A 25,145-nucleotide genomic window follows, 5' to 3' on the forward strand; every position below is an offset into this window, starting at 1 on the left:
CTATATATACACATACACACATATATATCTATATATATATATATATCTGTATCTATATCTATATCTATATATATATATATATATATATATATATATATGTATATATATATATATAATATAGATATAACTATATATATATATATATATATATATATATATATTTATATGTACACACACACACACATATATACATATACATCTATATAAAGGCAAAGCCCTCACTGACTCACTCATCACTAACTCTCCAACTTCCTGTGTAGGTAGAAGGCTAAAATGTTGCAGGCTCATTCCTTATAGCTTACTTACAAAAGTTAAGCAGGTTGCATTTCGAAATTCTACACGTAACGGTCATAACGGTCGACAACGTCCGCCATGTTAAACTTTCTTATTTATGGCCCCATCTTCACGAAATTTGGTAGGCGGCTTCCCAGCGCTAACCGAAAACGATGTATGTACTTATTTCGGTGGTATGACATCACTGTCAGCCGCAATATTGAACTTTCCAATGGTCTTTGTTACTTAATGGGCCCATCTTCAAGAAATTTGGTACGCGGGTTCCCAACGCTAACTGAATCCTACTTACGTACATATATACGTCCATAGCCTGCAGCTCGGTCCACACTCTGAATCCTCCAGGCACTCCTGAGCATAATCTAATTTTGAAGGTTGGGGCACCAATAATGTTACTGAGAAACTTACAGCCACCAAAACTTTATAATGGCACGAGACCTCAGGTCACATGCCTGCAAAAGAACCTAATTGAGGCAACTATTTTTACTGGCGGTGGCTCAGGTGAGAGAGTTTTTATTCCTCGCATCCCCGTTATACTCTCTGATCTCCCATTTCAATTCAAACACCTCCAATTTCCAGTAAGGCTCTGCTTCGCAATGACAATTAATAATTCTCAGGGACAGACCCTACAAAAGGTTGGCATTGATTTGAGGCAAGATTGCTTTTCACATGGCCAACTATACGTTGCATGCTCAAGAGTAAGCTCAGCGCACAGCTTGGTCATATTACAACCGGAGGGGCGAACTGACAACGTGGTTTACAAAGAGATCCTTAACAAATAATTATTGGTACATTTTCCCTCAGTTTATTATTTAAAATTTTAAAGCAGTACTTCACCGCTGCGAAGCGCGGGTATTTTGCTAGTTTGATATATTTTAGTGGTGAAGAGAACCAAATTGGTTGACTGCATCAGAACTCTGAATACTTGAGGACCACCTGAACATTTCAGTGAGTGCAGCATCAGAGTAAAATGCACTTTATAAATGATAAATTACATACGTTTACACATAAAGATAGCAATTTGTTTAAATACAAACTAAGTTCAATCAGCCAAGAGCACAGGGTCCTTCCCGGCAATCCTCCACATTAGACATATAAAGTATTGTGTATTGTGAAAATAAGTAGAGAGTGTGGGCATGAAGAGTTGGGCTACCACCCTTAAATACCCCATTTAATGATGAATATGAAATAAAAAGCACAAAGACTGAGCACAATGGTGACGTCTCCTGCAATCAAAGGCTGTCAAGTTAAAGTCACTTGTGAGTCGGAGCTCCATCTTCCTCAGTCACAGATCTGTAATGAACACCCACTTCTGGTGACATTTTATAGTGGTGTCCTAGTAGAGGCGGAGCTTAATTAGCGCACTGAAGAAGTGACGTCACTCGTCTTGTGGCCTGTGAACTCATTGAAGTGATGACATTAGCAGGAGCAGCACCCTCTCGACTCAGGGTGGGATTTCTTAACTAGATGGAGCCGTGAAGATGTCCCCAACTGTACCTGCTTATCAATATGTATAAAATACAGTATATTTATGACATTGTATGTCAGGAGAAAAACCAAGCCATGGAGTTCAAGGGACCCTCTGTAGACCTCCGTGATCAAATTGTGGTGAGGCAAAGATCAGCATAAAGTGATAAAGCCATTTGTAAATCTTTGAGTGGTCCCAGCAGCACAGTGGCCTCAAGAATTGTAAAATTGGTATAATTTTGGAGCCACCAGGACACTTTCTAGTGATGACCAGTCTGAGTAACTGGGAAGGAAGGGCCTTGGCCAGGGAGGTGACCATAAAACTAATGGTCACTACAACAGAACTTCAGAAGTTCTGAAGTTGAGATGAAAGAAACTGTAGGAAGGATGGCCATCTCAGCAGCACTCCACAAATCAAGTGTTTATGGTAGAGTGACCAGTGTGAAATCCCATGTAGTAAGAATGCGGCCCTAGCCTACACTCTGAACATCTGATAGTTTATGAACTGAAAAGGATCAGCAGAGAGACGAGACACAGACTAAAATTGAAGGGTGAAAGGTGCAAATTTATTTACAAGAATGAAGAAAAACAAAAATGCAGTCATGTCAGGTGGGTTTTGATTATTGTCCTTCAGCACTAACACTTCCTTTGAAATAAATATATAAAACAAGGAATAATATAGTGTATTTACAAAAACAGTGCACTCCTACAAAAACTACACACACTCCAACAATGAAGGTGGTCTTCCTTTATCTTTGGCTGAAGAAGTTCATCCAACAGGAAAAAAAGAAAAAGAAAAAAAGGCACAAGAACAACAACAACAACAAAAAAGTAAGTGTCTGTGTATAGAAAAAGAAAAAAAAACAATTACAACAATCCCCAAATCAAAAACGATCCCAGCACCAAATAAGTTTATATACCTCCACCAAAAAGTATCACCAGGAGATATATAACTATATGAACAAAATAATATGTACAAAGCCACCAACATCACAACTGCATCTCCAATTGCTCAGCAGTTCTTAATCCTACCTCACCTTTAGGTCCACTGATGACCCAAGATGGATGGCAACTTAAATATCACAGTCAAGATCCTTCAGCCAATCTGCCACCCCATCTACCCCACGCACCTAACCAGGTAGACTCTGGCACATTCACGCCACGCTCCATGACACGCCCTGAGCAGCTTTCTATTTAAACTCGAACCCCTGCTGGTCGCGCACATGTAAACCCCCCATGGACTGCCAACGGCTATGCTGAGCTCAAGCACACCAATTGCTGACTCACAAGTAAGTAAATTCAGTTATTTACAATACGAGATCCCTGTCTCTGACTTTTTCTTTCAGGAGCTCCGCACCTTAAACCATCTGCGCTGGGCAGGCTGCAAGAACACAAGCGTGTAAAACTGAAGACAAGCAGAGGAGCCCGTACTGGCGATTATACAGCTCCACGTGTGCCCAGAGTCACTGCGCCTCACCCACTAGGCAGCCCTGAGTTACCGCAACAGCACTTTCAACGCACAATCGGTAAGCGCACTTCCTTTACGATGGCATACATTTAACCTTATAAATAACGCTAATCAGTTTAAGACTTCCATATCTTAAATGTTGTAATGCACGGAGTCGGACATTAACCTACCAGGCAGAAGATACTCTGGAGTAAAAGACAAATGACAGCCTCAGAGCATCAAGGGAAAGAGTCAATGATCTGATGAGACAAACATTGAACTCTTTAGATAGAAGAACAAGCAGGATGTGTGGAGAGGACCAGGCACTGCTCACCACCTGCCTAATGCCATCTCTACAGTGAAGATGGTGGTGACAGCATCAGGCTATGGGGACAGAGTGACAGGTCAGAACTGAGGGGAGGAGAAGTGCAGTCAAATACAGAGAGGACCTGAATGAAGTGTCTGAATACTTCTAGGAAGGAGACGTTTCAGTTTTGATTTGTAATAAATGTGCAGACCTTTCTGAAGACCTGTGCTCACTTTGTCATTATGGTTACTGAGTGTAGACTGATGAGCACAAAGGCACATTAATGAATTTAAAATTAAATCAACAACACAGTAAAGTGTGCAGAAAGTGAGGGGGTCTCAATACTCTCTGACTCCCTGTATATTTATTATTAATATCAATATTCAAATCGACATTTGGCCAAATTTGCCAGCTCTTGTATATTTTATAAATGTTTTATTTGAACTCCTCTTCATTTGTAATACGTGTTTAAGAACTAAACTAATATCCCACAATGCCATCTTCACAGTTTCCATTCTTCTTCTCTTTTCTTTTTATTTTCAGCTCATGAAGCTTCAGTTTTCGTCCTCCAGCCTCCTGAACCTCAGAGCAGAGACGACTTTTTAAAATGTGAGTTTGTGCTTTGACTGAATGGATCATCACAATAAAAATCATTTAAGTTTTAATAGAGCAGGACAGGCTTAGGATATGAAAGTCTGAGTGTTGTGTGACTGAGGGGCTGAGAGTGATGGGGGTCCTGTGACTGGTGCATTATGGGATAGAGAGACTCAGGCAGTGAATCACCAAAGCCGTCTGTTGAACCCGAGTCTTGATGTGTCCAAAAATGTTGAAAAAGGAAAAGAAAAAATAAAATCCACGTCATGGGGTGCATTTTCTTTTTCACACGACTGTATATACAGACACAGATAAAAATGTTGCTTTAAAAATGAAGTACAATTGTATGTGAAATAAGTTAAAGCTGACAAAAGTCCTCGTCATCCTCCATTCTTTACTCCATAGAGCAGACACTTTGCTTTGAGTTCTCGACTTCACAAATTTTAAACATTAAAACAAATGAAAATGGCAGAGAAAATTATTGGGGGTCCTTAGAAGTTCAAAGACCTCACTGGACTGTCGTGACATTTCAAGCTGACTGATTCCTCTAATGAGTGTCGCCGGGGTCTTCACTCACTCAGTTAAGTCCTCAATCTGCTGTGTTGTGTCATTGTGTGCCTCACACTGAACGAGGACAAGAGAAGAGGAGGAGATGAAGAAGGTCACAGCCAAGGGTGGTCAAGGTGAAGACACAAGACCACCTCCAAAGAGCTTCATGTTCCAGTCAGCACAGCTGCTAATATTATCAGGATGTTTGAGGGTCCGCCGGACTGTAGCCCACCTCCCTGATGAGACCACCAGAGTAAAGCTGACCTCAGATTGACCAGAAGGAGAGTTTAAATGGTGGAGAAAAAACAAGAAAACATCAAGAGAGACTCAGGCTGACTTCCAAGGTCAAAGGACAACAGCATCAAGTCCCACCATCTGTTACTGTGTCAATGACAGTGGGCTCCATGGTAGAAGACCCCACTTCTGAAGAACACACACAGACTGGAGTTTTCTAAACTGAGTGTTAATCAGCCACAGTGCTGGAGAAGACCTTTGGACTGAAGAAACGAAATAAGAGCTTTATGGTGAGTCACAGCAGCTCTGTGTCCACAGAAGACAAAGCGACGCCATTAATGGTCTGAGGTTGAACTGCTGAATCTGTGAAAGTCACAATGAAATCAGGAGATCATCAAGGTGTTTGGGAGTGAATGTCACCAAGGTGAGACAACCAAAAATGGGGGAAAAGAAAACACTGGAATGTTGTGAAGTGTCTGCTATGAGCCCTGAACTGAATCCAAGTCAACGTTCATGAAAAGAACTGAACGTCACAGCTGAGAGAAAAAGGCCATCAGACGTCAAGAAGAATGGGCCGGGTGGGCAATGAGAGGAGTAGAAGTTTCATACAGAGCCACAGGAAGGGCTTGATGGCAGTTATTACCTCCAGATAATGAGCAACAAAACATGAGGTCTGGGTCTGAATCACTTTGTGTGAGCCATCGGAATTTGATTTATTGTTTCAAATAATCTGTGAAGTCGAAATACAAAGAAAGAGTCTGCTGTGTGGAATAAGAATGGCGGATGACAGTCACTGGGGTCAGTTTACACTTATTTGACTGAAAAGTGGGATTTGTGTTTAAAAAGTGGAAGGGGACCAAAACTACTGGGGGCAGGTCAGTGATACAAACAGTAGAGAGACAGATGTGAAAGGCGCTATATAATATAGAGATATGAGTCACTATGTACTGTAAGAGATGGGAAAGAAATGATATGATAGATGGATAGAGCAAAATGAAAGACAGAATATGACACATAAATATGAAAGGCACTATATAAGAGAAAGATAAGAAGTGAGCTAAAGTAACAAAGAATAGGAAAGACATAACACTGAGAGAGAATATGACAAATGGGAAAAGGAGTTAAAGACAAATACAGTAGACAGACGTGAAAGGCACTATAATAGATGGATATACATGAAAGGCGCTATATCTATCTATACTAATAAAAGGCAAAGCTCTCACTCACTCACTCACTGACTCACTCATCACTAATTCTCCAACTTCCCGTGTAGGTAGAAGGCAAAAGTTTGGCAGGCTCATTCCTTACAGGTTACTTACAAAAGTTAAGCAGGTTTCCTTTCGAAATTCTACGCGTAACGGTCATAACTGAATCCTACTTACGTACATATAAACGTCCATAGCCTGCAGCTCGGTCGGCGTGTGAGGCGGCGTTGCGTCCCCCATCCCTACGCCTCCCACGTAGTTGGCTGACTGCCTTGTATAGATGAAACCGGTTGTAGGCTTACAACGCTTCACAGATGCCGAATGTCACTTCAACACAACTCAAACCGATTATGACAGCAGCAATCCAAGCTGTGAGAAAACAGTAAAAAGGAGGCGTGTCAGACGTCGTGTTACATTTTCTGATGCAGCTAGATGGAAACAACTTCGTGATGCTGCCGCCAAATACTAGCAGAAAAATCAACAAGTTAAAAGAGACACTGTCGCTAAATACTCGCAGGCAAATCCACAAGTTAATAGAGCTTCTGTTTCTAGGTACGATCCCAATATTGAAATGTGGCTCATACGAAAACAACAGGTTTGACTCAAAAAAGCCGATTGTGGATTTGCGGACGACCCAAACGTACATTATGAATCTGACAAAACAGTACATTGGATCCACGGATGTTCACTGTGAGTATTGTCAAGCTCATAGGTGGAAATGCGAGTCTCCTGGGGCCTCATGTATAAACGGTGCGTACGCACAGAAATGTTGCGTACGAACGTTTCCACATTCAGATCGCGATGTATAAAACCTAAACTTGGTGTAAAGCCACGCACATTTCCACGGTAACTCATGCCCTGGCGTACGCAATTTCTCCGCTCGGTTTTGCAGACTGGCGGCACCCAGCGTCAAAGCAGTGCTACTGTTCCTGCGAGGTCACCCTTTCTTTCTTAGACTGACATTCCTGACGCTGCTTTATAAATACACTGAAACTAACTGCATATTGTTTATTAGTGTAATGCATCTGATTGTAATTAACCTGCAGCAATATAATGGTCCAGGAAATAGCCATAGTATTCCAAATACCATAACTGCTTTAGTGTTGTTACTCTCACTGCATCTTCTTCTTCTTTCAGCTGCTCCCGTTAAGGGTTGCCACAGCAGATCATCTTTTTCCACATTACTCTCACTGCACCACTCCGAATATTTATATCACTGTATCAGAGTGGGGAATCACAGCAGCAGCTGATCGGAAAGAGAATTATCGGTATACAGCATGAAGCAGACGCTGCCTCAGCCACGGCAAAACGCTTCAGAGACTTTCCTGTACGGACTTCGCGGTTTAGAAAAAGTTTCATCCCAAGAACTCTAAACGCACTCAATCAGTCCATCAAGTGCTCCTTGTAGAACTGTTTGTACTTATAAGTACAATTACCTCACTGTAAACTGACACCACAGTTATAATATTGCACAACCTGCGCCACTTTATAAAGCACATATTTACATATGATGACGATATCATTTTTAAGATGAAATGCAGCAAAATATGTTGATTATATTATACAGATAAAACTTTAACTTCATTTAAATAATCTGTATTGTTAATAATTAAACATGTGAGGACACGGTGCCGCAGCACTAGCTAGTTCATGGATTGTTCCTGCATTGCATTGTATTCTTGCTCATGCTGACGTGACACTGGAAGGATAGACGGATAGAATAATTAAACATGTACTATGAAGATATTTCAATGTTCCTTAAAAGTTTTGAAGAATCGTCGTTCTAAGCTTACAGATGGCATCACGTCTATATAGCTGATTGTGTAGCGATTGGGTATTTGGAGAAAGAAAAGTAAGGACAGGAATTGGAGGTTAGTACGTTTGAAAGAGACAGTACTTTTGTAATAAATTATTTCATCGAAGGTTGCGCATGGCGCAGCAAGCCTCTTGTGTGAGATATGAACAAGCACTGCGCCACTGTGTTCCCGTGTTTAATAACATGCTTTCATTCCTATCATCATGAAAAAGATATCACGTATACATCTCAGTATTTTAATTATTTAGAGAGCTGTATTATCACGAATATAATGGATTATGTGTCCTGTCGGAGAAAAAGAAAGTCCGTTTAAGAAGCAGGTAGTGATTCACACACACAGAGCACATAGAAGATCAAATACAGAACAAAGCATTTAATGTGCTACTTTAGTTACAATGGGATTTGAGAAACTAGTAAACTAAACGATTTTAAGATGAAGTTTATGATGTTCTACTTTAATGGCAAAATAAACTACGTGATTAAAGTGGAAATTTCGAGATTAAAGTTGACATTTCGTGCTTTTTTTCCCACTGTGTGCCTATTTTTTTTGTCTGTACCCTAATAAGCTTTCATATGACACACAGACGGTGGGCTACGACTTGCCTTTTCACTTCGACTTTGATATGTGATTTCTTTTTTATTTCGGGCACTGTGCAACTTTGTGAACTTGAGCTTTCGAGTTTCTCCGACACTCTGTCACTCTATCAACTTCCTTTTGTTGATTATACCACTGTTTAAACCAACAAATAGTACGTTTTTTCTTTGCCTCCACTTGGTATTCGCTGAAATTCTTATATTTTCCCCTGTGCTTTTCTCATTGTCTTTTCACAGAAGGCTATTTATATTGATTGGCATATTCAAAGAGGCGTAATTCTGGGAGGAGTTGGGGCGGGACAGAAGCCGCGTGCACGTGCGTTACTTTTCACGCTGATCGGGATTTATGTAGTGGAAGAACGTGAAAGTTTGCGTGCGCACAGATTCCTGCATCTGGATTTTTCTATGCGTACGCACATTCCCGCTTTTGTGCTTACGCCATGTTATAGTGTGAGTTCTACGCACGGCGTTATACATGAGGCTCCTGGTTTGTGCCGTAACGGTGGTAAAGTCTCTCTCACTCCTTTACATAAGCTTCCAGACCTTCTTGAGGGCCTGTTAAATGGCGAACATCCTCAAAGTGAGCATTTCTTGAACAACATTCGACAGTACAACAGCGCATTTCAAATGACATCATTTGGTGCTAACCAAATCGTTGAGGGAAATTTTATGCCTTCATTTAAAGTTCAGGGACAAGTGTATCACTTGATTGGCAGTCTTTTACCTATGCCAACTGAGGAACACAAATTTTTTCAAATTTATTTCGTCGGGGACAATGAAAAGGAAGCACTAATGCGGTGCGCTAATGTTTCTGGAGTTTACACGCCCCTGGTGCAGCAATTACAAAAAATGCTGCATGATTGTAACACTTACATCCAAGACTTCCACTCCGCAATCGACAGTATTTCAGATGAAGACAAAGACTTCAAAGTTGTTATTCACGCTGACAAAAAACCATTACATGCACACAAAGGCAGGTTTAATAAACTTACAGTACCTCAAGTTGGTGTTGTCATCGTGGGGCAAACGTTTGAGAATAGGGATATTGTCTTGAAAAGCAGAGACAATAAACTGCAACACATTAAGGAAACCCACAGATCATATGATGCACTTCAATATCCTCTCATGTTCTACTATGGTGAAGATGGGTATTCTGTGTCTATACCTCAAGTTCATGCTGCCAGTAAGCTACCTATGAAGAAAACCGTCTCTGCAGCAAACTTCTATTCATACCGGCTTATGATCAGAGAACATCATGATAATACTATTCTTTTCTTCCGAAGTTTATTAAATCAGTTTTTAGTTGATATGTACGCAAAAATTGAATCCGAAAGACTAAATTATATCAGACTAAATCCGAAGAAACTACAAGCTGAAAATTGCGTCCACTTGAAATATGCTATTAACAAAAATGACACTAATTTAAGCAAACTTGGTCAAGCTGTGATATTACCATCGTCGTTCACTGGAGGACCTCACTATATGCACGAGCGTACACAAGACACAATGACATACGTACATCATTATGGCCGCCCTGACTTATTCATCACTTTTACTTGCAATCCTAAATGGACTGACATCACTGAAGTTCTCCTTCCACGTCAAAAACCTCACGATTGCCACAACCTTATCAGTCGTGTATTTCATCTGAAAATTTGCAAAATGATGGACTTGCTCACGAAGAGTAACATTTTCGGCTGTACAAATTGCTACATGTACACCATAGAGTGGCAAAAGCGAGGTATTCCCCATGCACACATTCTATTGTGGCTAAAAGATAGGATTAAGCCAGCTGTCATCGATCAAGTGATCCGTGCAGAAATTCCTGATCCACAGACTGACCCTGTCCTCCACAAAATAGTAAAATCCACCATGATTCAAGAAGTACCCACGTCCCTTCATCTCAGACACTCAGACTGGAGAAGATGGTTACCCTCAGTACCACCGGCGCGCACCTGCTGATGGAGGTCATACAATTAACATCAAAGGAGTAGATATCGACAACAGATGGGTGGTCCCTTATAGTCCTGTGCTGTCCCGCTTCTTCAATGCTCACATCAATGTCGAATTTTGCAATTCAGTAAAATCAATAAAATACATCTGCAAGTATGTTAACAAGGGAAGTGACCAGGCAGTATTTACAATACAAAATCAAAATGACGAAGTATCTCGATATGAAGCTGGGCGTTACATTAGTAGCTCTGAAGCAGCCTGGCGCATTTACTGTTTTCCCATTCACGAACGTTACCCTCCTGTCGTTCATCTTAGATAGATAGATAGATAGATAGATAGATAGATAGATAGATAGATAGATAGATAGATAGATAGATAGATAGATAGATAGATAGATAGATAGATAGATAGATAGATAGATCTTTATTGTCATTGTCACTTTTACAAAGAAACAACGAAATTGAAGGTGCAATCGACTCAGTGTGAGGAATAAGAGTTAAAAAGACAAAAAGACAAAAAGACAGAATATAATAACAAACCGAATAGTAATAAATATACAAATTGCACTTGTTGACTTACGGTCTATATTGCACATTGGTACAATGATATGGAGCAGTTTTATTTTGAGTTCAGGGCCATGATTGCTTTCGGATAAAAGCTGTTTTTAAGGCGGTTTGTCCTAGTTTTCATAGCTCTGTATCTCTTGCCCGATGGCAAAAGCTGGAAGAGGCAATGACCGGGATGTGATGAGTCCTGTGAAATGTCTATTGCTTTTTTGCGGCTTCGGGAGGTGTAGATTTGTTCCAGAGTGGGGAGGGTACAACCAATTGTTCTCTCCGCTGTCCTGATGACCCTGTGGAGCGCTTTCTTTTCTGAGGAAGTGCAGCTGCCGCACCACACACACAGTCCATACGTGAGCACACTCTCAATGGAACAATGATAAAAAGCAAGGAGCAGATTTTTTGGGATGTGGTTCTTTCTGAGAATTCTCAGAAAATACAGTCTCTGCTGCACCTTCTTTAGCAGCTCCTTAGTGTTGGCACTCCATGTCAGGTCATCCTCCAGCTCCATACCCAGAAACCTGAACACCGGGACCCTCTCCACACAGGCCCCGCCAATGATGAGTGGCTGGATGTCAGTTTTGTTTTTCCTAAAGTCAATAACAAGCTCCTTTGTTTTTTTATTGTTGAGGAGCAGGTTATTGACTGTGCACCACTCTGACAGTCGCTCCACCTCGTCCCTGTATGCTAGCTCACCCTCCTTGCCCGAGATGAGTCCGACCACCGTCGTGTCATCCGCAAACTTTATAATCTTGTTGCTATGGTGAGTGGGGACACCGTCATATGTGTAGAGGGTGTAGAGGAGCGGGCTGAGCACACAACCCTGCGGCGTCCCAGTATTGAGGCTGACAGCAGTGGATGTGTGGAGACCCAGCCTGACCCTCTGGGAGCGACCAGACAGGAAGTCCAGTATCCAGCTGCAGGTGAGTGATGGAAGTCCCAGATCTGCCAGTTTGGACACCAGTCGTTGTGGGAGGATGGTGTTAAACGCCGAGCTGAAGTCTACAAAGAGCAGTCTGGCGTAACTCCCCTGCTGCTCCAGGTGGGTCAGGGCAGCATGAAGGGTTGTGGCCACAGCATCCTCCGTGGATCTCTTTGCTTTGTAAGCAAATTGAAATGGGTCCAGGTCTGCTGGCAGGCATCTTGAGAACGAACAAAGAATTTATTTCACAGAAGGCAATGTTGCTGATAAAGTGGACAATCCACCACAGACGATCCTTTTAGCGTTCTTTGCCCTTTGCAACCATGATGATTTTGCAAAACAACTTCATTATAATGAAATTCCATCATATTATGTGTGGGCAAACAACATGTTTTGTCGGAGGAAACATGGGAACACTGTACCAGGACATTTGGGAGTGAAAAAAGATAATGAGCTGGGACGGGTCTACACTGTGCACCTGAATAACTCTGAATGCTACCATCTTCGACTGCTGCTCAACGAAATCACAGGTCCCAAGTCTTTCAAATCTCTCAGAACATCCAGCCTATAAGTTGGCCTGCATGGCATTTGGTTTATTACAGGATGATATCAACTGGAACGAAACTCTACAGGAAGCTGCTCTGTCTCGGTCACCTCAAAAGATCCGTGAACTCTTTGCTGTAATGCTGGTGTTCTGCCAAATGGAAAACCCCTTAAACCTATGGGAAAAACATAAAGACAGCATAGCAGAAGATGTTAGGAGACAGACTGAAAGAGATCATATACGAACAGAAGTCCACCAGTGGTTACATTTGATTTATAACAAGTGTCTACAGTTGCTTGAAAACTACGTAATTGCTATTGGAGGTCAGTCTCTTCATCATTACGGTTTGCCTTCACCTTTCAGAGAACTGGCAGAAGTTACGTCAAATCCCGAGTACTTGAAAAAGACATCTTACAACACCTCTCAATTGGCCAATATAGTCACAAATAATGAGCTGTTGCTAAATAGTGACCAAAAGACAGTTTATGAGCAAGTCATGAGGAGCATTGTCTCAGCCACTGGCACAGTATTTTTCCTTGGAAAACAGGAGGAACTGGTAAGACATTCCTTATAAACCTTCTCCTTGCGAAAATCTGAGCGGAAGGTAACATTGCCATAGCTGTAGCTTCTTCTGGCATTGCTGCAACTCTTCTGGAGGATGACAGAACTGCTCATTCAGCTTTCAAGCTGCCTCTGAACCTCAGCCATACTGAATCCCCCATGTGTAACATATCAAACCAGAGCAACATGGCTGAAGTGCTGCGACATTGTCAGCTTATTGTCTGGGATGAATGCACTATGGCACACAGAAGAGGTGTTGAGGCTTTAGACAGGACCCTCCAAGACATCCGAAACACCAACAAACTTATGGGAGGCTTGACAGTGTTGCTGGTCGGAGACTTCTGGCAAACCCTACCAGTCGTGCCCAGAGGAACACGCGCTGACGAAGTTAAAGCATATCTGAAGTCTTCATACCTATACAAAGAGATCCTTAACAAATAATCATTTGTTTTCTTCTTAATAAAAATTTTAAGGCAGTACTTCGCCGCTGTGTGGTGGTGAAGACTTTGGACTTCAAACCCTGAGGTTGTAGGCTCAAATCCCACTACTGACACCACTGTGTGACCTGAGCAAGTCACTTCACCTGCCTGGGCTACAATTGGACAAAGAAAAGAAAAGGAAACAATGGAATCTCAGATGATGGGAGTCACCTTGGATAAGAATGACAGTCAAATAATAATAAGAGATGACAGGAAGAACACTAAAGAAAGAAAAATGAAAGACTGGAAAAGCACAGAGAAATACATACAGGAGGTAGATGAGAAGGTCACAATATAATAGACCTTATGGCGTTTATCATAATTTCTGATGACTGAGACGACTTCCAAATGACTAACTTGCCTGCCTTTCACTTTGTTGTCCTTTGTCGTCTTTTACTAATTTTATTTTTAACTAGCAAAATACCCGCACTTCGCAGCGGAGAAGTAGTGTGTTAAAGAGGTTATGTAAACATATATATACATATACATATATATATATATACATACGTATACACATCCACATATACATATATATACATATACAAATTTACACATTTACATATATATGTATGTACATATAAATATATACATATCTACATATATACACATATGCACATATATATATATATATATATATATATATATATATATATATATATATATATAAATATAGACATACATATATACATACAGTGGTGTGAAAAACTATTTGCCCCCTTCCTGATTTCTTATTCTTTTGCATGTTTGTTACACAAAATGTTTCTGATCATCAAACACATTTAACCATTAGTCAAATATAACACAAGTAAACACAAAATGCAGTTTGTAAATGGTGGTTTTTATTATTTAGGGAGAAAAAAAAATCCAAACCTACATGGCCCTGTGTGAAAAAGTAATTGCCCACTGAACCTAATAACTGGTTGGGCCACCCTTAGCAGCAATAACTGCAATCAAGCGTTTGCAAAACTTGCAATGAGTATTTTACAGCGCTCTGGAGGAATTTTGGCCCACTCATCTTTGCAAAATTGTTGCAATTCAGCTTTATTTGAGGGTTTTCTAGCATGAACCGCCTTTTTAAGGTCATGCCATAGCATCTCAATTGGATTCAGGTCAGGACTTTGACTAGGCCACTCCAAAGTCTTCATTTTGTTTTTCTTCAGCCATTCAGAGGTGGATTTGCTGGTGTGTTTTGGGTCATTGTCCTGTTGCAGCACCCAAGATCGCTTCAGCTTGAGTTGACGAACAGATGGCCGGACATTCTCCTTCAGGATTTTTTGGTAGACAGTAGAATTCATGGTTCCATCTATCACAGCAAGCCTTCCAGGTCCTGAAGCAGAAAAACAACCCCAGACCATCACACTACCACCACCATATTTTACTGTTGTTATGATGTTCTTTTTCTGAAATGCTGTGTTCCTTTTACGCCAGATGTAACGGCACATTTGCCTTCCAAAAAGTTCAACTTTTGACTCATCAGTCCACAAGGTATTTTCCCAAAAGTCTTGGCAATCATTGAGATGTTTCTTAGCAAAATTGAGACGAGCCCTAATGTTCTTTTTGCTTAACAGTGGTTTGCGTCTTGGAAATCTGCCATGCAGGCCATTTTTGCCCAGTCTCTTTCTTATGGTGGAGTCGTGAACACTGACCTTAATTGAGGCAAGTGAGGCCTGCAGTTCTTTAGACGTTGTCCTGGGGTCTTTTGTGACCTCTCGGATGAGTCGTCTCTGCACTCTTGGGGTAATTTTGGTCGGCCGGCCACTCCTGGGAAGGTTCACCACTGTTCCATGTTTTTGCCATTTGTGGATAATGGCTCTCACTGTGGTTCGCTGGAGTCCCAAAGCTTTAGAAATGGCTTTATAACCTTTATCAGACTGATAGATCTCAATTACTTCTGTTCTCATTTGTTCCTGAATTTCTTTGGATCTTGGCATGATGTCTAGCTTTTGAGGTGCTTTTGGTCTACTTCTCTGTGTCAGGCAGCTCCTATTTAAGAGATTTCTTGATTGAAACAGGTGTGGCAGTAATCAGGCCTGGGGGTGGCTACGGAAATTGAACTCAGGTGTGATACACCACAGTTAGGTTATTTTTTAACAAGGGGGCAATTACTTTTTCACACAGGGCCATGTAGGTTTGGATTTTTTTTCTCCCTAAATAATAAACACCATCATTTAAAAACTGCATTTTGTGTTTACTTGTGTTATATTTGACTAATGGTTAAATGTGTTTGATGATCAGAAACATTTTGTGTGACAAACATGCAAAAGAATAAGAAATCAGGAAGGGGGCAAATAGTTTTTCACACCACTGTACATACATACATTCACATATATATATATATATATATATATATATATATATATATATATATATATATATACATATCTACTTATATTCACGCATTCGTAGTCTGAATCACAATCTGATTGTATGGGTGTTACCTACCAGGTAACGCTTATGGTTGGCCAGCAAGTCAGCTAACGTCGCCACGGTGCCTTCAGTTGTGAGAAGCAGATCATAGAATGGTTGAAAATAGTTTACTGTCAAATAATGCAAAGAGTATGCGACACGTGTTTGGCCCTAATTCTTGGCTCATCAGGCGTACACACTCACTGCACTCACTTACGGGAATCGAACCTCAGATGTCAGCGCTAGAGGGGCTTCGCAGCGGTGAAGTATTGCTTTTAAATTTTAATTAAGAAGAAAAGAAAACCTTTTTAAATTGAGGGAAAATATACCAATAACAATTTGTTAAGGATCTGTTTTTTTTGTGAAGCTGCCTTTACACAATCTGTCCACTGTTTTATAAACGAACGCCATATAAGGCCATCCTTTCTCCTTCACAGTCAGTTCACGTGATTACATGGGAGGCGTGATGACGCGATACGCAACCCGCAACCCACGGCCAGCGAGCTACAGTCCATTACATTATATGGACAAAAAAGAGGTTCCAGTTATGACCGTTACGCTTTGAATTTCGAAATGAAACCTGCCTAACTTTTGTAAGTAAGCTGTAAGAAATGAGCCTGCCAAATTTCAGCCTTCCACCTACACGGGAAGTTGGAGAATTAGTGATGAGTGAGTGAGTGAGTGAGTGAGTGAGTGAGGGCTTTGCCTTTTATTAGTATAGATTCCCACGGATTCTGTCCAATCAGACGAGCTCTTTACTATTAGTGTCTGGTCAGAGCAGCTCCTGATTGGTTCTTGTTAATTGTCTGTGTTGTGCTCCTCCCCCAGTCCCGTTACACACTCCCAGATTTCCTCACTTGTTTTCTTTTCTCTCCTTTCAGACTTCTGTCCCCTCACACTGGACATCAACACGGCACACAGGGACCTCCGTCTGTCTGAAGGGATCAAGAAGGTGACACGTGAGGGGACAAAAGCCAAATACCCAATTCATCCTTCCAGATTTGACTACTGGCCTCAAGTTCTCTGCAGAGAGGCTCTAACTGGGACTCGCTGTTACTGGGAGGTGGAAGGCAGTGGACACTTCATGAAGATTGGAGTCGCTTATAAAGGACTGAGCAGGAAAGGACGGAGCAGGGAGTGTGGCCTTGGACACAATGACAAGTCCTGGTGTTTGCTGTGTTCTCATTCCCAGTACTCTGTGTGGCACAATAACAAGTGGAATGTAATCAGCGCCCCCTACAGCCCCAGAATAGGTGTGTATCTGGACTGGTCTACTGGCTCTCTGTCATTTTATAGTGTCTCACGCACAATGACCCTCCTGCACAGGTTCAACACCTCCTTCACTGAGCCCCTCTATCCAGGGTTTGGACTTGATCCTGACTGCAGTGTAACAATCAGCCATCCGATCATGTGGAGCCCAGGGGGGCAGGGCCACTCGACACTGCAGCTGGAGTTCCGCTCCCAGGGGTATTTAAGAAGAAGCTGCAGATGAAAGAGCCGCTCCAACACTGGGCTCTGCCCTGTATGGTGGGCTCTGATTTATGTTTTGATTTTACGGTGGTCTTTTTGGTCTGCTGTGGTTTAGGTTATTTGGATTTTGGTCGCATGAGGTTTTTGATTTTTGATGCCTGCCTTTTTATGTTTTTTTAAGCATTTATTAATCCTTTATTTCATTTTAAAAATAATTATTTAAATATTCTGTAAAGTTTCTTTGGTGTTATTGTGTCAGAATTATTTTTGTTTTTCTTTATTTACATTTACTCACTTAAGAGACGCTTTCATCTAAAAGACATTAAAAGTAATAAAAGGTATATTGAAAACTCCAAAGCTTGCTTGCTTTCTTTCTTTCTTTCTTTCTTTCTTTCTTTCTTTCTTTCTTTCTTTCTTTCTTTCTTTCTTTCTTTCTTTCTTTCTCTCGTGACAGGGCCCAGAGCCTTGCATGAGTGATGTGGTGTGGTGATGCCAGTGACGTCATGGTGCCAGTGTCCCTCAGGGTCACGTGACATTTGAAATGATCCTCTGTCGTGGTGTGTAAAGTCTGTAAATTGTGTTCTATATCTTCATGATATTTAGCTCAAGACTAAACAGATGACCTTAAACACAGGGCACTGGCATGGATGGGTAACATCAAAGTCAGTCTGTTCTCCTGAATTGTACCCATGACAGTGCCATCTGTTTGAGCTGAGCAGGAATTCAGGAGACCCTCCAGGTGTATTGATGATCTGATCGCCTGTGGAGTGAAAGGCACCAGGACTACATTGGTGTACAGCTTGGGAGATGAAGACATGCTGTGGTCCAAGCTGTAGCTGATTACTTTACAACCTGTGAACAGAAGGAGATACTCTGGGACTGGAAATTACAGCTTGAGACAGGAGATTGTTAAAACATTAGAAACTTAATTACTTTAAAAAACAGACGTAACTCAAACAAGATTAAAAAGTCTGAGCAAATTCATCCTCAGGTGTATTTTACAATCACGTGATGTGAAACTCCCATTGAATTTTATAATAAATAGGCCTAATCTTAGAAGAAGAAGAAGAAGATGAAGAGAACAGAATGACGTCAGCCGAGGACACCAGCCACGTGCCACCACTGTCATGTGATCATCAGCCAAGCATCTCATGAACAACTTTGAGTGCTCCATCAACGCTGCCCTGGACATTCATAGTGACATCTTTAACTTTCGTAAGCTTTTCCTAAAGACTATATATATCCAGACTTTGCTCTTCACATTGTGTTTGATGTTTTTCTCTACTGGTATTATTGCTCTTTAATAAACACCACGCTGCTTTTCACTTTCTATACTTTGTCTTCATATACAGAGTGATTGAGGTAATAAAGTAATTTGTGAAGAGCGCCTGGCGCAGTGTGAAGTGTCATATGATCCAAACTGCCAGGTTTATCGAGCTATGGATGAAGAGCTCAGTCCAGTAATGATGAGTGCATTAAAGTCAAACATTCACTGCTGATAAATGGCCGATAGCCGGGGATGTTGAGCCTTTGTATGTCTGAATATATTCTTGGAAACCAAAGGTGATATTTAGGTGTGAGATATATAGGAGACATCGCCCGTTGTTCATGCCTATGATAAGTAAGTCTCTCGGAGTGCTGGGGAGAACGGACTGTGCTTGTGTTATTCAGACGGCACTCGTGTGTGTTAAAGTTCTGCGAATAACGTGCTGTGTGTACGTCTTTCATACGGTACTTGTGTGGTGAGGGTCTGTGTGTCTGTGTATGTCTCTGTTTGTGTGTGTTCATCTTAAAGTGCGACAGGAGACCAACCCGGTAACGAACTTGACGAGCACACTGACCATTAAAGAAAAGAGGTAAAGGGTAAGGAGAGGGAAATCCCACGATAATACAGCCTCGAAGTGACACTTCAAACATCTGTACTTTGAAAGATCGACACAGCGTCGACACGTCAGTATTGAGCAGACCGCCACTACTTGTGACCCTCTGGAATTGTGATACGGTCAATAAAAAGTGAAACACTCCGAGGTTTGTGAACATCGATGGAAGAAATGACTTTCGCTGCGGACAATGTAGACGTCTTAAACTAGAAGACAAACGTACAGTTTGTGAGTATAAAATCTGTGGAGATGAAGTGAGTTTGAAAGAATTCACCCCAAGTGTCTGGAAATTTCTGACATCAACTGTTAACAACATTCTTAAATGTACTTGGACTTTGATTTCACTGCAGACAGTATGAAGCCAAGATATTTCATGTTCTGTCTGCTCAACTTCATTTCATTTGTTATTATACATCCATTCCTGCATTTCAGGCCTGCAACAGATTCCAAAAACATTTGGGACGGGGGAACAAATTAGGGCCAGTGATAAGATCAAATAATTAAATAATGATGGGATTTCAAACAGGGGATTGTAATCATGATTTGTACCCACGAAAGGCTGAGTCTCTGAGGAGTAAAGATGGGCAGAGGATCTCCAGTTTGTCAACACACAAGTGAGAAAATGATTGAGATGTTTAAAAACAATGTTCATCAAAGAAAGAGTGGAAGAGATTTGCAAATCTCTCCCTCTGTGGTGTGTAATATCATTAAATGGTTCAGCAATCGGAGGAATTTCACTGTTAAGAGCGAGGATATACACGTCCTAGCAACACAGTCAAGAATTATAAAGCTACAAAATGGCAACAGGTCACACTTACAATTTAGCAATAAAAACAGTTTATTAATTGCCAATTCATTATTAACACCACATGTTCATGTATTAATAATCTTGAACGTACAAGACCTCCAAAAACTCAAAGTAAAGAAGTAAAAAAAATATTTAAAGCAAGTCAAAATGTCAAGAACGTTCACATTGTAACAGGCCTGGCTCATCTTTAATTAACTCTGCTGGTTATCAGATGAAACGCAGAAAGCAAGCTGATGAAATGTCGGCTGACAGGAGCACCGCAGAACAATCCCACCACTCAGGTGAGTCCTTCTGAATGAAGAAAGACCAGGGAGGGCAGCTGGCTTTGTTCACGTCTTACAAGTCTGTCCTTCTCAGAGTGCAGTGGGGTTGCCAATCTGGAAGTGGCACTCTATACAGGGCTGATGAATGGTGCCACAAAAATCAACAAAAGTAATTGATCATAAATGTCACATTACGTGTTTGTGTGATCTTTGTGATGACATTACAGTTTCAGAACATGCTAACTGATAAATAACAGACTTATTCAGTGCATGGTCACAGATTTGAAATCAGAAATACATGAACTCTGAAGTCTGCATGCCACGGCTGTCCTCAACAGTCCACTCAGGAGTGACTGACAGTTCTTTCCACCAATCAGCTTTCTTCTTTTGTTTTCAGTTGGTACCTGCCTTTTCTGTGTTGTCCTTTTTGATTTTGTCCACGTCACCTCTGCCACTGAGTGTATTTCATCGATGTCACCTCTTTATTTTGTGATTTTCACTTTTTATATTTTTCTGCCTTCTTGCATTTCATAGCCAATGTGCCCTTTTTAGGTAAGTCCTTGTAAGAGTCAAGCTATACTCACACATTAGAGAACATCAATGAAATGAAATGCAAAAAGAGTGTGGCCAAAAAATGAAACATAAACTTACAAAATACAGAAAGTCCAAGCAGAGTGAACCAACGCCAAGTAGTGAGGGGGTCAAATGTGACCTTCAGTGGTGGGGGTACAGAAGGGGCCACTTCTACTTTTTGGAGTATTTTGTGAAGTAAATGAAGCCGAAGCTTTGTGTAGCGGACACTCTCTCAAAGCAGAGCTTTCTAATCGTCCATCCTGCTGTTGGAGTTTATTGAGCTCCTGTGGCCTCCAGCTTGTAGTCTCGACATGAAGAAACGTTGTCTTGGGTATCGATATGAAGAAGGTGCTGAACTCAAACTGAAACCTGAACCAACACATTCGGAGTATAGAGCGTCCTTCACACACCACCCCAGGATATACTGACATGGAGCAAAGTGACAGCCATTATATTTTTAGGTTAATTTATCAAATGAACAGCTGGGTCAGCAGAGATCCCTGTGTGTTTCTGCTTTGTCTTCCCTTTTTCTCTTATATGTCAGAAAATAAAATCAGTTCATTTCATTTTCATTGTGTTCTGCATTCATTATGATGTCCCATTTCTCATAATATTATTATTATTACTTTAAATAATATCCCTTCTATACATTAATTGATATTCTTCATAACTGTGGTCCCCTGTGCTAACCCTAGCATGCTGTTGTGACTCCTCTTCAGGTCTTAAACATTTCTCTTTGAACCCTGAATGTTTCATTTTATTTGTATTTAAATCTTCTTAAATTCCTACTTTTGGACTCACCTTTGACACACAGCTGATGATTGTGTTTGGTTTGTAAAGACTCTTATCATTTATAAATGATAACCTAAATTAGTGTAAAAGTCTTATAAAGCCCCTCTACATTGGTCTGTCATGTGACGGCTCTCTTTTTAGTCTCCTGTCCTCCTCGACTGTCCCTCCCCAGTATCTGATTGGACAGCATTGGCTGTCAGCTGACGTCACTAAATGACTTCTTCATATTCAGGGTTAAGAACGGCTGTCTACACTCAGCCCAGGCGTCAGCCATCAGATGACATCCCAGAGATGGTACAAGTTCATTGCTACTCAGATAAGGCCCCATCTCCAAAGCTCTGAAACAAAAATATTCCCTTTGTTGTCAGTGGCACCTCCTGGTAGTTGGCACTGCACTGTGGCTTTGATTTGATTTCACTTCTCCATTTTTTCATTATTACATTGAACTTTTTCAGTTGTGTTCTTTGGTTGAAGTTGTTATCACCACACAGTACTGTTGCTACCTCATTCTGCTGTCTGGTGTTTGTATTGTTCACCATCTTATGTCACAGCACTGGTGCAGAAATGATCAGTCCCTGTATGGCTGACGTCCTGGCAGTACAGTTTCTGAGTCCTTCATGAAATCTTACGTGTTGATGATGACGGCTGATACAGGAGGACCACTTTCAACATTCAGAACAGATAAGAGGTTTAGCACAAGTAAACCAGTCCATTTATGACTATGACGGCCACTACTGTCTGAAAAGCATTAACCACATTTAGGACAACAATGAGTTTTTTTCTTGCACCTATAAGTTGTTTAAGAAAATTCTTGCTGTTTGTGAAAGATGTGTTGTATTCAAGTGTGTTCATTCCAATTTGAATTCATATGTGGCTATGAGGTGACTTTCCATTTACGATCTGTTTGCAACTTTTGGTGTTTTCTCCACTATTCTTATGCACGTATTAACTAATTTCAACTGAAATTCTTTACCTTATTCAGAACATTTTTCTTTAATTTTGTTGCTTGAGGAGCCATTGGAAAGATCATTTGTCATTTCTGGGATAGGCTTTACTCCAATATGACTTTGCGTGTGTCTCAGAACATTCAGAACAGGTGTACTGCTTCTCTCCAGTGTGGATCCTTATGTGGCTCTTAAGCGTACTTTGCCGTGAGAATCGTTTGCCACATTATGAACAGCAATGGGGTTGTTCTTCAGAGTGAATTCTCATGTGATCTTTAAGAGTCCTGCTCACAAAAAAAAGCTTGCCACAGTCAGAACAGCTCTGTTTCTTACAGAATGAATTATTTTATGAATGTGAAGAGAACTGTAATATGAGAATCGCATTCCACATTCAGTACAACAGTAAGGCTTCTCTCCAGTATGACTTCTCCTCTGGTTATAAAGAGAATTAAGGTGTGAGGATTGTTTGCCACATTCCAAGCAATGGTGAGGTTTCTCTCCAATGTGAAGTCTGATGTGACTCTGTAGGGGTGCGGATGTTGTGAGAACTGCTTATCACATTCTGGACAACAATAAGGTTTCTCGCCAGTGTGAGATCTGATGTGGGACTGAAGTCCACTTAAATATAATCGTTTCCCACATTCAGAACAGCCATTAGATTTTTCTTCATTATAGATTTTGGCATGTGTATGAATAATATTCTGTCTTTCAAAACATTTGCCATATTCAGAACATACATACTGCTTTTTCTCTTCAGTGTGAGATTGTGCGTGCCTTTTTAAATAATGTTGAAAAACCTTTTTCCACATTGAGAACAGCATTATGGCTCCTCTCCAGTATGAATTTGTGTGTGACTCTGAAAACTGCGTATATCAGTTCTGGACATTCTGGACAGCAATGAGGTTAATCTCCTGTGTGGATTGTTATGCGTCTTTGCAGAATGCTTCTCATTGTGAAGTGATTGCCACATTCATAACAATATGTTTTTTCTTCAGAGTCAATCTTCATATGCTCATTAAGATCACTTTGCTGTGTTAATTGTTTGCCACATTCCAAACAACATTTTTTTCCAGTGTGAATTTGGATTTCTTTCTCCACTTGCTGTCGAGCAGTTTTGATGGCTTCTGTTTGTGTTACTCCAGTAGCAGGGAGAGAACTGCATTGCAAAAAGGCTGCCGTCAGGTTCTCTGATCCTCTTGATAATTTCTTCATACCTTTCTCTTTGTACTGAAGAAAGAGGGCTGACCAAATGAAGGTTGGGAGAAGCTGCCAATGTTCTGTAAATCTGAAAGAACACAAACATTTTAACTATCGTTATAACTATTATTTTCCTGACATGTTTATCGAAGGTGACGTACAACATTTGAGACACAACTGGTTACATTTCTTTTGTTTTTCCAACTGGAGCACAGGCAGGTCACGTGACTTGCTCGTGGTCACATGGTGTCAATAGCTGAATTTGAACCTGCAACTTCAGGGTTTGATGTCCAAATTCCTAAGCACTACCCACCTTTTAAAATAAATGAAACAGTACAAGTAAAGTGGTGGCACACTGGTTGGAGTTCCTTCATCACACTGAGGTGTCATTTATGGTCTGGCCACTCCGTGTGTGGTCTTAACATGTTCTGGTTCTGTCTGTTCAATTTTTCCACCTTTCTCTCATATGTGAAAGACAGGCCTGATCTGATCAATCGATCACAAATCAAAATCATCCAATTTTCACTCCAAAAGACTTGACCGCTGATCAGCAAATTAGTGGAACATAACATCTGATCTTAAGTGATAAAAAGCATGCAAGACAAAGATCCAACATTACCAAAATACAGAAACACGTACTCGGCAGTCTAACAGTTTTATTGCCTTCCTACAAGAGATAACAAATTTGCATTTCGTAATATTTGTGTAAAAAGAAGTCATTGATGGAGGATTCTCTGCTAACACTTTCAACAATACAAACCTTAATCAGCACCTGAGAAGTCAACACAAAAGGGACTGGTGTGAAGAGCGAGCTGTTCAAAGGCTGAGGCGACCATCAAGCTTAGTCTACCTCAGTCGCCTACTCTCACTCGGCCTCCAATAATGGCAGCACTTAGAAAACTCAACCTTATAATACTGACAGCAAGAACGCCAAAGACTTACTGTGACAGCAAAAACAGTGGAATTCGTAAGCCTGGACAACCAGCCACTTTCAGTTCTGGAAGATGTCACCTTCTAGATCATTTAGATCCATAATTCCATCTGCCAATGAGTGTTTGTTGACTGATTTTTTTGTATAATTAATTTACCATGCATTACCTATTTTGACTAAAATCCCCTTTATTAGCCTTTCAGTGAATGTGTAGGTAGATGGGAGGAAAGGGATGCAGAGTTTTACCGATCTGGTACATAAATATAAATCGTTATCAAGTGGACGTCGATTAGTTAGAAATTGTAATCAGCCCTCTTACTGGCTTGTTGGGTAAAATGGTATGAGCCAAGTTTTTAGA

At 40.9% G+C, this 25,145-nt stretch overlaps 2 protein-coding genes across 5 annotated transcripts in view; one reads left to right on the forward strand and one right to left on the reverse strand.

Annotated features, from left to right (window-relative positions):
* LOC114642076 (tripartite motif-containing protein 16-like) overlaps positions 1-17,756 on the forward strand; it is a 920,397-nt gene extending 902,641 nt beyond the window's left edge. Inside the window, exon 8 of the mRNA XM_051927873.1 lies at positions 17,256-17,756. Coding sequence (XP_051783833.1) covers positions 17,256-17,421 — 166 coding nt within the window. The 3' untranslated portion in view covers positions 17,422-17,756. The remainder of the gene's footprint in view (positions 1-17,255) is intronic.
* LOC114652550 (E3 ubiquitin/ISG15 ligase TRIM25-like) overlaps positions 1-25,145 on the reverse strand; it is a 487,506-nt gene that overhangs the window by 331,473 nt on the left and 130,888 nt on the right. The gene's annotated exons all lie outside the window — the stretch shown is intronic.

This window comes from Erpetoichthys calabaricus, chromosome 5 (assembly GCF_900747795.2).
Source record: "Erpetoichthys calabaricus chromosome 5, fErpCal1.3, whole genome shotgun sequence".
Taxonomy (NCBI): domain Eukaryota; kingdom Metazoa; phylum Chordata; class Cladistia; order Polypteriformes; family Polypteridae; genus Erpetoichthys; species Erpetoichthys calabaricus.